At 59.9% G+C, this 13,732-nt stretch overlaps 1 protein-coding gene across 7 annotated transcripts in view; it reads right to left on the reverse strand.

Moving 5' to 3' along the window:
* Nucleotides 1-6,454: 6,454 nt before the first annotated feature.
* Nucleotides 6,455-13,732, reverse strand: part of LOC308630769 (uncharacterized protein) — a gene marked incomplete at both ends in the record, with an annotated part of 36,122 nt that continues 28,844 nt past the window's right edge. Inside the window, 2 exons of one of the 7 annotated variants that reach the window (XM_081261340.1) lie at nt 6,455-6,641; nt 6,963-7,473. In XM_081261340.1, coding sequence (XP_081117466.1) covers nt 6,455-6,641; nt 6,963-7,473 — 698 coding nt within the window. Of the gene's footprint in view, nt 6,747-6,872; nt 7,496-13,732 lie in introns of those variants that run through there. The other 6 variants (XM_081261346.1, XM_081261345.1, XM_081261344.1 and 3 more) reach the window with 6 other exon arrangements.

Consider the following 13,732-nt stretch of genomic DNA (forward strand, 5'->3'; position numbering starts at 1 on the left):
TTCTGGGTGGGGAGCCCACTGCAGCGAGCCTCTGGAAGCTGGGGCTCTGCCTGGGAGGCCCTGGGCCAGTGTGGCCCTTGGGGAGCACCCCCAGGGCCGCAGCTGGGACACCCACAACAACATGCCTCCTGCCTTCCTACCCCTTCCACACAGGGACAGAGGACCCTCGCAGCAGGAGGTGCTGAGCCAGTGGCTGCAGCCACCTGCAAAGTTGAAACGCAAAGGTCACTGGGGCACTGACAGCTCTGGCAGCACCCCATGGCATGCCGGCAGTGGCCATGGCAGGGCCGACTGGCCAGGCCATGGTGCCTGGTTGCCTGGATATTGCTGTGAAGGTATCTTCAGTTGGGATCAGTTTGTAGCTCGAGAGACTCTGAGCTGACCTGCCATGATGTGGGTGGGCCTCATCCAATCAGTTGATGGCCTTAATAGAGATTCTGGGGTTCCTCAGGAGGGAAGGGACGAGGTCTTCAGCCTGCAGCCTGCAGCAGCGCTGCTGGCCCAGCCACAGTGGCTCGGGCTAAGTCCTCAGAGCACACCTCTGTCTCTGCCTCTTCCTGCTGTGTGCTGTACTGTGTGGACCCAGAATCCAGCTGCAGAGGTGGCTGAGAGACCCAGTCCTCACACTGCTCATGTGTCTGTCCACATCTGCACCCACATGGACAGAAAGACGCACAGGAACTCACACAAAGGACCTGGGTCCCTTGGGAGCCCGGCAGGCACCATGGGAGTGGGGATGAGGCTCAGGAGGCAACCCAAGGCCTTGTCCAGCCAGCCGGGCCTCGGGCCCTCAGTCAGGGTCAGCATGCATCTATTGAGTGCCACTAAATGCCTCCACCTGGCCCCGTGCAGGAAATCCAGGGCCCACAGAGGCTCTGGGGTCTCTTAGTTGTGACCTGGGTGGTTTCTCTGAGCCGTGGGCACTCTGCTCACAAAACAGAAACGATGGCACCTTCTTGTAGTGGCAGGGTTCACACCCAGGTCCCTCCCTGTGCCTCCGAGGGAGGAGGTGCTGGTGCAGGGCAGCCTCCATGGCCACTCCTCCCCAGGAGTTCTGTTCCTGTCACCAACACAGCTCTGGTGGCCTGGCGCTTCCTTCTGGCCCTCCAGGTGGTGATTCTTTACCTGCCACCAGCAGCTGAGACCCAAATCTGAGTCTGTCCATGCTCCGGTGACAGCCTTTTTTTTTTTTTTTTAAAAAAAATAAATAAATAAAGAGACAGTGAGAGAGAGGGGGACAGAGAGAGAGAGAGAATTTTAATATTTTTTTTTCTTAGTTCTCGGCGGACACAACATCTTTGTTGGTATGTGGTGCTGAGGATCGAACCCGGGCCACACGCATGCCAGGCGAGCGCGCTACCGCTTGAGCCACATCCCCAGCCCTCCCGTGACAGCCTTGACGTGAAGGAGCAGGTGGCTGCAGCCACTGGCTCAGCACCTCCTGCTGTGACCGTCCTCTGTCCCTGTGTGGAAGGGGTAGGAAGGCAGGAGGCATGTTGTTGTGGGTGTCCCAGCTGCGGCCCTGGGGGTGCTCCCCAAGGGCCACCTGTGCCCTGGACAGCAGGTGGGAGCGTCCCTCCAGGGAGAACCCGGCCTCCCTTGTGTTTCTGGTCAGTGCCACAGTTCAGGGACCAGCACAGACAGACACTAAGGGCAAGGAGCAGCACAGGGCCCCTCCATCCTGGGGATGGGAGCCGTGGACATCAGGCAGTGGGCAGCAGAGGTCACGTCCTTCTTCCCACATGCAAACAGCCCATCCCCACTGCCCAGCCCTGCGGCTGCAGCTGCACACGGAGGCCGCCATGGCTCCTCCTCAACATGAGGAGAGGCAGGGGGCTGTTGGCCCAGCCTCGACTCCTCGCAGGCTGGCTGTTCAGGAATTGGGGCAGCGTCAGCACGGCCAGGCACCTGTGCCTTCCAGGACTCTGCGCCGTTTGTGGGGATCAGTGAGGGCTGGCGTGGTGGCCGCTGCGCCCTCTGGTGGTTGCTCGTGTCCTCCCCCTGAGCTCCTGCGTTACCCTGGGGCTGCACCATGCCACCCCCCTGGTGTCCCCCACAGTCCCGCCCCACCCCGTGCCAGGCTTTCTGCGGAAGGGCGGCATGGTTCCGGGACTCGTCTCTGCAGCCTCCTTCCTGGCAAGGCCACCGGAGGCAGAGGTGGCGGCTGGGTGAGGGCCGTTCCGCTCCACTTTCTCTGTGCCCCTCTTTCTGTTCAACCAGCAGCACGTGTTACTCTTAGGATTTAGAAATCGTAAATGTGAGGATTCAGCCACCTGTGCCAGAGGCGTGAGGCAGCCTCGTGACTGGCGCCCCTCGTTGGTCCTGGGCACAGCCTGCCCACCCCCCTCAAGGAGGAGGAAAGAGCCCAGGCGGGGCATCAGGCCTGTGTCTTTTCCATTTTAAAAGCACTATTTCCCCAGAGAAAAGATGTTATAAAAAATAGCCTGTTTGGCCAGGTGTGGTGGTGGACGCCCTGTAACCCCAGAGGCTCTGGAGGCTGAAGCAGGAGGATCACAAGTTCAAAGCCAGCCTCAGCAACTAAGCAAGACCCTAAGCAATTTAGCGAGATTCTGTCTCAAAATAAAATATTTATTAAAAGGGCTGGGGATATAGCTTAGTGGTGAAGCACCCCTGGGTTCAATCCCTGATATCAATCAATCAATCAATCAATCAGTGTTTTAAAAGCCTGTTTTCATCGCAGACGCTGGCCGACTTGCTTTTAGGCGTAAGAAATGTTCCCATCAGCCAGGTGGGAGGGTCCATTTAGCAAGGCCCTAAGCAACCCAGGGAGACCCTGTCTCAAAATAAAACATAAAAAAGGGCTGGGGATGTGGCTCAGTGGTTAAGCTCTCCTGGGTTCAATCCTCCGTACCAAAGAAAGAAAATAAAAGAGAGAAAGAGAGAGGGAGGGAGGGAGGGAGAGAGAGAAAGGGAGAGAGGGAGGGAGGGAGGGAGGGAAAAAGAGGGAGGGAGAGAAGGAGGGAGGGAGGGAGGGAGGGAAAAAGAGGGAGGGAGAGAAGGAGGGAGGGAGGGAGGGAGGGAAAAAGAGGGAGGGAGGGAGAGAAGGAGAGAGGGAGGGAGGGAGGGGGAGGGAGAGAAGGAGAGAGGGAGAGGGAGAGAGGGAGGGAGAGAGAGGGAGGGAGAGGGAGGGAGGGAGAGGGAGGGAGAGAGGGAGAGAGGAGGGAGAGAAGGAGGGAGGGAGAGGGAGAGAGAGGGAGAGGGAGAGGGAGGGAGGGAGAGAGGGAGGGAGTGAGGGAGGGAGAGAGAGAGAAAGGGAGGGAGGGAGAAGGAGAGAGGGAGGGAGGGATAGAGAAAGGGAGAGAGGGAGGGAGGGAGAGAAGGAGAGAGGGAGGGAGGGAGAGAAGGAGAGAGGGAGGGAGGGAGAAAGGGAGAGAGGGAGGGAGGGAGAGAAGGAGGGAGAGAGGGAGAGAGGGAGGGAGGGACGGAGAGAAGGAGAGAGGGAGGGAGGGAGAAAGGGAGAGAGGGAGGGAGGGAGAGAAGGAGGGAGAGAGGGAGAGAGGGAGGGAGGGACGGAGAGAGGGAGGGAAGGAGGGAGAGAGGGAAGGAGGGGAGATGCTGAGGGCCATTGCCAAGTAGGAATGAGGCATGGAAATTTCCTTGCCAGCGTACCCCATGTTAAATGGACTTGCCTTGGAATTTCGCTATTGACCTTGCATGTGTGTTTGAGAAAGATGACCCTGCTCAAGGACGAGGGTGGATCCAGGATTAGGGTGTATCCTGCAGTTTGAGGAAGTATAGTATCCCGGTCCTTGGGTTTAGGGCGTTCCCAGTTTAAGACAATAGGGATTTTAGGGAAGTTGGAGGTTGAGGATTATTGCTGCTGGAAATAGGGCGTTCCTGCTACCTGAGCTCCTTTTGAGTTCTCGTGAGATTCAGAGAGCATTTTTTGGGAAGGAAGCCTCGTGGAGGAGGTGAATTGGGCGGAGGAGAACTGGGATTGCCCCAGAGCGTGTGTGGAGGCCCGTGTGAGTTCGGGAATAAAGATTGCTGTTTGAATCTACAAAGCTGTGTGGTGGCTCGTGATTCTGTGCCCAGCCGAGACATTGGCAGGGGGAGAGGGAAGGAGGGGGAGAGGGAGGAGGAGAGGGAGAGCGTGGCGAGTGAGTTTCCCATCAAGAGGAGACTCTGGGGAAGGTCATTGGAAAAGTGGTCATTCTTCAGTACCCTCAGGGGACTGCCCCCACAGATACCAAACCCTCTGGTGCCCAGGTGCCTGGCATGACAGGAAGCCACCCTGCAGGGACCTGCCCTCCCTGGGCCTCAGCGGAGCCCTCTGCAGCTGACTCACAGTGCCTGGTCAGCAGACGCGCCCTGCAGACAGTGGTGACCCTGTTGCTCAGGGAGTAGTGACCAGTTCTAGTGACCAGTCCATTGTGGCTCTGACAGCACCCAGGAAATGCTGCAGGAGATGGTGAAGGCCACTAGGCCAGCCATCCGCCCCCACCTGCGGGAAAACCAAGACACCTGGACTCCTTGGACGAGGTAGACGCTGTCACGGGCACATCCACACCGTGTGGCATTCGCCGATGCCGAAGAGCGCCTCAGAGACAACGTCAGCCTTCAGGAGGAAGGGCAAATGCTGCCCTTTGACACTGCGGGGGGTCAGTTAGCCATCTTCCTCAGCATCAAATCCCCCAGAGGGTGACAGTGGCCATTTTGGTGCTGGGAGCTCGTGTAGGCCAGGCAAGGGCTCTGCCCGGAGCCCAGCCCAGCCCAGGACACTGGACTTCATACGGACCTCGCCCGCAGTATCCTCTCTATCAACCTGTGAATTGTGACAGATCTGCTTGGACCGCGAACACCGAGGTCGCGTGGTCATGAACTTTAGCCGAGTACCCCGCTCTCACGGGGCATGCTTTTCTACCCTTGTTGAATTGACTGGACTTTCCAACCCAGGGTGTGATTGACTGTGACCAGGTGCACCCAGGCCCTGCTCATTTCAGGGTGAAATTTCAATATTCCACATCTAATTGACGTAACCGAGTAGTGGGTTGCTGGGTGATCTCACACTTGCCTCCATAGGACATCTGGAAACCCTGGAGACTTTCTGGTTGTCAGAACCAGGAAAGACGTGCTCCTGATGTACCCACCTTGACGGGGGTCCTCAGCACCTGCAGGCTCCCACAGTCAGTATGCCACCTGGGCAGGATAGGAGTTGCCAACGGGGGCAGCCGTCGCCACGCACCCAGGGGAGGATGGCTTTTAGGGCACAGCAGAGCGGGGAGGTGGTCCGTCTGTGTTCCGTGCACCAGGCGGGGACTGAGCGCTCACCATGAGCTGTGAGCTGCTGCCTGGGCTCGGCCACCAGGGAGTGCGGGTCCCAGGCCTGCACCCAGCTCTCCCGCCCACCCGGGAAGCTGCCGGGCTCTGTCCCCAGGGTTGTCGTGACAGGGACCACAGCCTCTGTGCCTGTACAGCAGGTCCTCCTGCGGGAGCCTCTGCTCCAGACCTGTCCAGCTGCTGGTCCCTGGCGGTCCCTGGTGTCCCGTGGCTTCTGGACACATCCCCTCAATCTCTGCCTTCATCACCACCTGGGCCCCCTGTGTCCTCTTTCATAAGGACCTCATTAGGCCCACCTCATGACCACGTCTGAGTTGCTTGTCTCTGTAAGGGCCCAATTTCCAAACAAGGTCCCCACTGGGGTCACAGCTCCCACACAGGGCTTGGGGACACAACTCAGCCCTGCCATGACCCTCCCAGACCTCCTGTGCCACCCAGGACAAAGCACTCGTCCTGGGCACCCCGCATCTGACTCCCCCTGTACTGGGGCTCCTCACACGCCCTCTCCTGCCTCGTTCCCCTCCCTCAGGGTGGCCCATGTGCCACCTCGGCGACCCCCACCCCCACATTGGTCACTGCACTGTCCCTCCAGTGTCCCACCCCTGACAGCTTCAACCTGTGCTTTACAGCAGGGCCCAACAGGAGAGGCGCGGAGGGGCCCCAGGGGGATGGGGATTGGAGAGGCGCGGAGGGGCCCCAGAGGGATGGGGATTGTGAGGGTGAGGACCAGAGCACCGCCCGGTAGGGCCCTGGGGATGGAGCAGGCGGGGCTGGGGGCCCCATCCAGGCACATAGAGAGGGGCTGGGAAGAGAGCTTTGTGGTGGTGGGCTGTGTTTATTAGGATAGACTTGGCATAGAGACAGAGATGGAGGGTTGGTCAGAGGGCTGGGAGAAGGGGCAGCTCTCAGACCACCTCAGGCCACTGTGGATCTTAAATGAAGGGCAACAGGGAGGGGTTGTCCTGGAAAGAGGCAAGCAGGAAGGCAGGGGGGGGCCCAGGGGGTAGAAGTACCCTGGTGACATGCTTCAGAGGACCCAGGGTGGAGAGCAAGGAGTCAGTGAACAGTGGGGCACACAGGACCCATGGGGAAAGGCAGCTGGACAGCCCAGGGACCTGGCAGCTCAGGCCACCAAAGGTTTGTGGTCAGAGCCTCAGATCTTACACTGGCAACACACAGGGACACAGCAGCTGGACTGGCAGCAGCTGGACTTGCAGCAGCTGGACTTGCAGCAGCAGGGCTTGCAGCAGCTGTCCTGGCAGCAGCAGGGCTTGCAGCAGCTGGACTGGCAGCAGCAGGGCTTGCAGCAGCTGGACTTGCAGCAGCAGGGCTTGCAGCAGCTGGACTTGCAACAGCTGTCCTGACAGCAGCAGGGCTTGCAGCAGCTGGACTTGCAGCAGCTGTCCTGGCAGCAGCAGGGCTTGCAGCAGCTGGACTTGCAGCAGCTGTCCTGACAGCAGCAGGGCTTGCAGCAGCTGGACTTGCAGCAGCTGTCCTGACAGCAGCAGGGCTTGCAGCAGCTGGACTTGCAGCAGCTGTCCTGGCAGCAGCAGGGCTTGCAGCAGCTGGACTTGCAGCAGCTGTCCTGGCAGCAGCAGGGCTTGCAGCAGCTGGACTTGCAGCAGCTGTCCTGGCAGCAGCAGGGCTTGCAGCAGCTGGACTTGCAGCAGCTGTCCTGGCAGCAGCAGGGCTTGCAGCAGCTGGACTTGCAGCAGCTGTCCTGGCAGCAGCAGGGCTTGCAGCAGCTGTCCTGGCAGCAGCAGGGCTTGCAGCAGCTGTCCTGGCAGCAGCAGGGCTTGCAGCAGCTGGACTTGCAGCAGCTGTCCTGGCAGCAGCTGGGCTTGCAGCAGCTGGACTGGCAACAGGAGGACCCACAGCCTGAGGAGCAACAGGGTTTGCAGCAGCTGGATTGACAGCAGCTGGACTTGCAGCCTCCACAGGAGCCACAGCCCCCCTTGCAGCCTCCACAGGAGCCACAGCCCCCCTTGCAGCCTCCACAGGAGCCACAGCCCCCCTTGCAGCCCCCACAGGAGCTACAGCCCCCCTTGCAGCCCCCACAGGAGCCACAGCTGGAGCAGGAACAGGCTGGCACACAGCAGCACACGGGCTTGCAGCAGCACACGGGCTTGCAGCAGCTGGAGCCACAGCCCCCACAGCTGGAGCCACAGCCACCTGAGCAGCCACAGCAGGTCATGGTTCTGGAGGTGGAGGGTGGAGGAGGTGAGAGCAGCAGGTGGAGAGGGAGGAGTGAGGTGTGGGGTCTCCTGAGCCAGGGCTTTAAGTACCTGTCCAGGATCAGGTGAGATTGGACATGTGGTCACTTCCTGGTTCCTGTTTGTGCCAGGGTCCAGAGAATCTCCTGGCCCTGTGTTTTCTAATGACTGTTTTCACTGAGCTTTTCCTGAAGGTGGTCAGGTCTCCTCTGCAATCCCTGACGCTGTCAGCAGGTGGCCCCACTTCTCCCGGGAGCAAGAGGAAGCAGGGCCCAGCTGCTGCCTGGCTGGCTGACCTGGGGCTCTCCTGGACGTGGCCCCATCAGCTCTCAGAAGCTTCTCTTTCACCCTGAGCCTCCATGGTGCCCAGGAGCCCTGGCCAGCTCTCAGTTCTGCAGTTTCCTTGCTGTGCAGAGCGTGTTGGGAGACTTGGGGATTGAGATGACCCAGGTGAGGTGCACATCAGAGCTCTGCTGAGAGCCACTGGACCAAGCCCCTTCTCTCTGACACATGCTCTAGGCTCTTCACACCATCACCAGTGGTGGCGTGGTGTAGATGAAATACTGCAAGTCCAGGGCCACCTGAAGTCCGAGTAAGCAGCAGGCTTTTTCTGCAAAAGCAGCTGGGAACCTTTCCTGGGGTAACACCTGTGCAGCGGCACAGACTCGGTCGCTGCAGTCCTTCCTGTGGCTGCATGGTGTCGCTGTGAGAGTGGGTCCTTCTGCCCGCGGTGTCGCGGTTCACTGGTCCCCTGGGCTTCCACCTGTGCTTGTGGCTTTGTGAGCCCGCCCCACAGTCGTCAGGGCGTGGCTGGACCTGGCTGTGTCTGGGCACTATCTCCCTGGCAGCCCCCCAGCCCTAACAGCGGGCTGCTGGGTGTCACCAGGGCTCCCTTAGAACTGGATCATGTCGGAATGCATTCAGATCCCAGTGCTGAAATAAATCACCCAATTCTGCACTGACTCCTGTAGGTAACTGCCCTTGGATGGCTACCTCCCAGCAGAGAGGGGGCCTTGGTTCTTCTTGGTCCATTGATGGCCACTGATGGCCAGCTTTTCAGTCCTAGAACTAAAGAGGGATGGGAGGGCTGCAGACATTCCTGGTGCACTCTCTCAAAGCAGGGATCCCTTCTAGAGGTCTCCTGTCCAGAGGGCTCCACCCACAGACAGGCTCTGAGAGTGGCCATAAAACTGTGTCCACACAAGGAGCCCCATGCGGGTCCACTCCTCTCTGGCACATGCTACATATTAGTTAAGCTCCACAGTTAATTTTTTTTAGCTTAAAACACACAGGTATGTCTTACTACTCTCTCAGCGCTCCACCTTGGGGACTTCTGCCGCAGACCCCAGGTGCCTCCTGCCACAGCCAGGGGAGGGAGGGGGCGGCCCCCCCAGCCCCAGTGGCGACTCAGCCTCAAGTCACAGAAATACCCTGAGCCAGGGCCACCCAGGAAAATGTCAGGCTTGATAGGAAAGGTGGAGAACAGGGTGAGTACTCAAATTAAGTACTGGTCAGAAAAGAAGTACAGAAAGGACAGAAGGACAAGCACATGGACAGATGGCCAAATGCAAACCCAACCAAAAAAGAGGGGAATCTCTGAAACGCTACTGCAGAAAGGAAGCAGGGCACTGAACAGAGGCTGACCGAGGAGGCTCAGGCCATCTGGACCCAGCAGCTGAGCATCCAAGCCACTCTAGAAGGGATGGACACATTTCAGGAAAAAGCACAAAGAGACACATTCCTACCACACGGTCTTGAAAGGGAACAGACCAGTAATCCTGAAGACATGGAAACCATCTCCAGAATCTGAAGCCCCCAGCCCTACGTGTGGTCCTCTGATTTGAATTTGCGGGGGGGGGGGGGGGCGGTGGTGGTGTACAGAGGGACAGTCGGGCAGATTCCTGCGATTTGCTAGCTGAGTAACTGTGGCTTCAACGCCCAGGAGGCTGCCAAACAAGACTGCAGAGGCATTTCCTTAAGAAGCCAAATGCACAACGTCTAAAGCAAGAAGAATCTGGCGTGTTGTTAAGTAGTAACAAGTCACAGTCCAGCAGGGTTTATTCTAAGAACATGAGGAGGATCCACACAAGAAAATATGCCATTGTGACTTGCCACAGTGGCTGGGAGGGGAGTCCACACTGCCACCTCAGCAGGTGCAGCAGAGAGCTTCGATGAAATTAGCTATGATGGGTCTGCCCAGAAGCCAAGGGGCAGATACTCTGATTCGTGAGATTATCAAATCCCAGAAGCAAATATCTGTTTAAGAAAATTTAGATGCATCTCTTTAAATGACAGAAAAGACCCAGATTCTCTGCATCACGCTGTGGGACAAGGCAAGGCAGCCGTTTTCCCACGTGCAGGTGGGAAGAGGAGCAATCAGAACTGGTGGAAGGAGTTGCTGGGTGGCCGCACCTGTGATCCCAGGACAGCAAGCCCCAGGCCAGCCCCTTAACTTGGCCAGACCCCGCCTCAGAATAGGGCTGGGGAGGTAGCTCAGAGGTAGAGTCCGGGTTCACTCCGCAAGGTGCACAAAAATGGGGTTAGCAGAGGGAAACCAGAAGGAGAGAATTCAGGAATGCTCTAGAACGTCCGCTCGGTATCCAAGAATCGGTGGTATTCGACATCGGGAAAAGAGTCCGCAGCCAGGGCTCTCCCATCCGCCAAACCTGTGGAAACTACTCGGTGGCCTGCGCCATGAGTAGGCTCCTCCCCTGCAGCCGGCTCCTCCCCTGCAGCCGGCTCCTCCCCTGCAGCCGGCTCCTCCCCTGCAGCCGGCTCCTCCCCTGCAGCCGGCTCCTCCCCTGCAGCCGGCTCCTCCCCTGCAGCCGGCTCCTCCCCTGCAGCCGGCTCCTCCCCTGCAGCCGGCTCCTCCCCTGCAGCCGGCTCCTCCCCTGCAGCCGGCTCCTCCCCTGCAGCCGGCTCCTCCCCTGCAGCCGGCTCCTCCCCTGCAGCCGGCTCCTCCCCTGCAGCCGGCTCCTCCCCTGCAGCCGGCTCCTCCCCTGCAGCCGGCTCCTCCCCTGCAGCCGGCTCCTCCCCTGCAGCCGGCTCCTCCCCTGCAGCCCGCGCACCACAGGTGGGCGTGGCAGGTGGACCACGCGGCAGTCCTGCACGTGCACCTGGCTTTGCCGTCGCGGAGGGCTTCCACGGGCACCTGTGCTGGCCTGCTTCTCTCTTAACAGTTCACCCCCGAGAGAGACGCCATCACGAAGTCCCTTTACAGACCGACGGATGGGGGCAGCCCGCGGGCACATGTGCCCGAGACACTGACCTGGAGGCCCCACGCTCTGTGGCTGCTTCTTGGGGTGGGAGGTGTGGCTGCCGCAGTGCCTGTCACCAGGGGAGGAGGTCAGCTGCGGCGGTGCAGCACATACTGCAGGGAGAGGAGAGTGCGCTTGGTTTTATAAAGAAACGTGGCTTGACTTTCATAAATACAGCGGTCAGCGTGAGAAAGGAGAGAAGTAGAAATAAGCCCGTGAACTTCAACTTAAAATAACAACAACAAAAAGAAATCCTCACAGCTTTAAGACACACAGATACCATGGACGTATCTAGAATATTAGTGCAGGTTCCTTTTTAGGAAGCAGGGGATGGCAGTGGGCCGGGGAGGGGCGGGGTGCTTAGTAGGAGACCTCCTGGGAACCTGTGAGGGCCCAGGAGGAGAGGACCCAGCATCTTCCAGAGAAGAGAAGGCCTCTGCGGGGGCAGTGGGTACCCAGATGCTCTGCCTCCCGGGCCAGTGTGGCACCTTGCCTCTGCCTGGGTCCCTGCTCCATCCTGCCCACCACTAAGTAGTAGTTAAGCAGCCACCTTTTGTCTAGCACCATACACAGAAGGCCACCTTCAGAAGTCCGGGAAAGCCTCAGTTGTGTTCATGGCTGGGTCACCCTATGCTGGAGGGCAGCGAAGCCATCTCCCAGGCAAGCCTCACCCACCCACTTCGGGAAGAAGTCTGGGGCCAGAAGCTGCCCAGCAGCCTCTGTACGCGGCCTGGTGCCTGGTCAGGGTCCCTAAGGAAACGGAGGGTGGGAGCCCTGGCAGGGGACACCAGCGTCCCCCTATGGCGGAGGACTGGGCTTTGACTCGCAGCTCATTTCTCCTGCCTTTGGGATTCGTGGGCTTGCCCCTGAGTCTCCGTCTTGGCACCCGCACCAGCCTCTCCCGGCGGCACACAGCTCTCTTCTGGGAGGACTTATAGATCCCCTTCCAGCCCTGGTCACCCTGAGGCCCTGCTGGTGCTGGGCTCCTGGTGCTGGCCATCCTGGGACGAGGAGGTCTTTCTTTCCCATGGGCATTCAAGTTCCAGCCTCCTCGGTTCTGCTCCCTGCTCTGTTCCGAGGTGAGGAGCTCAGATGTCCCCATGCGTCCCTAGGCTTCCACTGTCCCTCCAAACCCACCTAGAATTTCCCATGTCATCTGTGGCCCTTTGGCACAGGCCAAACTTTAAGTGCTTTGGGGCTCAGCCCTATATGGGCCACTCCCTGGTGTTTCCTGGACATCACGTTGGCCAGTCAGGCTGTCCTCCCTCCGCGCCTTCTTTCGCCAGGGCTGCCTGCATGTTTATCAGAGCACCCTTTTTAATCTTCCAGGTCTGGGCAGTCCTGTCCGGATCCTTCATTTACATGGAAACCAAATGGGAAACTCTTTCTCTCTGTGCAGCATCTGGGGGCTCTGGTGGAGGCAGCCTGGGGGTACAGCAGGTGGAGGGGGCTCTGCTAAGACCTCTGGGCCCCACAGTCTCTCCCTGGGGTTTAGGAAATGCCACTGCTGAGCTCACTGGTTTGGGGGTAGGAACCAGGCTGGTGTCCTGCTGGGTGCCTGCTGGGTGGGCGCCTCCTGAGCTGGCTCAGCCCCCTGCAAGGGCCTCTTAGTTGTCTGCCCCACTCACATCGGCACCCTGAATATGAAAATGTCATAAACCAAACTCACAAACATGCTAAAAACAAAGTACAACAGCCGAGTCATGGAGCCAGCCCAGGTGCCTGGCGGCAGATGGACGGATCAAAAAAGCGACATCCACAGTGGAACTTTGTGTGTCACGTGAAAAGGTGTTTATGCCATGGGACTTTGATCCGCCACAAAGAAGACAACCACCAAGGCCCTGCTGCAAAGGGACAGAGCTGGAGAACATCCTGCTGAGAGAAATGAGCCAGAAATAGAGGGAGACAGGGGGACAGCAGGGGAGGGGGGCTCAGGCGGAGTGGGGGGCTGCAGGCTGGAATGGCCCGGTCCCGCTAGCGCAGGTGTGGGTGGTCACAGTGGAGGGCCACTGATGTGTGCCTAGAAGGCACCAGTGGAAAGATAAAGAGGATGGAAGGAAGACCAGCAGAGGAGAGGGAGGGGGAGGGGAGGGAGGGGGAGGGAGGAGCAGAGGGGGGAGGGAGGGGAGGGAGGAGCAGAGGGAGGGGGAGAGAGGGGAGGGGAGGGAGGAGCAGAGGGAGGGGGAGGGAGGGGAGGGAGGAGCAGAGGGAGGGGGAGGGAGGGGAGGGAGGAGCAGAGAGGGAGAGGGGGAGGAGGGAGGGAGGAGCAGAGGGAGGGGGAGAGAGGGGAGGGGAGGGAGGAGCAGAGAGGGAGAGGGGGAGGAGAGGGAGGAGCAGAGGGAGGGGGAGAGAGGGGAGGGGAGGGAGGAGCAGAGGGAGGGGGAGGGAGGGGAGGGGAGGGAGGAGCAGAGGGAGGGGGAGGGAGGGGAGGGGAGGGAGGAGCAGAGGGAGGGGGAGGGAGGGGAGGGGAGGGAGGAGCAGAGGGAGGGGGAGGGAGGGGAGGGGAGGGAGGAGCAGAGGGAGGGGGAGGGAGGGGAGGGGAGGGAGGAGCAGAGGGAGGGGGAGGGAGGGGAGGGGAGGGAGGAGCAGAGGGAGGGGGAGGGAGGGGAGGGGAGGGAGGAGCAGAGAGGGAGAGGGGGAGGAGAGGGAGGAGCAGAGGGAGGGGGAGGGAGGGGAGGGGAGGGAGGAGCAGAGGGAAGGGGAGGGAGGGGAGGGGAGGGAGGAGCAGAGAGGGAGAGAGGGAGGAGCAGAGGGAGGGGGAGGGAGGGGAGGGGAGGGAGGAGCAGAGGGAGGGGGAGGGGAGGGGAGGGGAAGTGCGAGGGGGGCGGCTGAAGGGAAGCCCAGGGCATTCCTTGACCAGTGCCCATGTGAGGGCCAACCCCACTGTGTGTGTCACCGTGATGCACCCAAAAGATATAAAAGCAGCATCAGGACAGGGAATCTGTGTTCTCCAACACAAAG

The sequence above is a fragment of the Spermophilus citellus genome (genome assembly GCF_964194105.1).
Source record: "Spermophilus citellus genome assembly, chromosome: 2".
Taxonomy (NCBI): domain Eukaryota; kingdom Metazoa; phylum Chordata; class Mammalia; order Rodentia; family Sciuridae; genus Spermophilus; species Spermophilus citellus.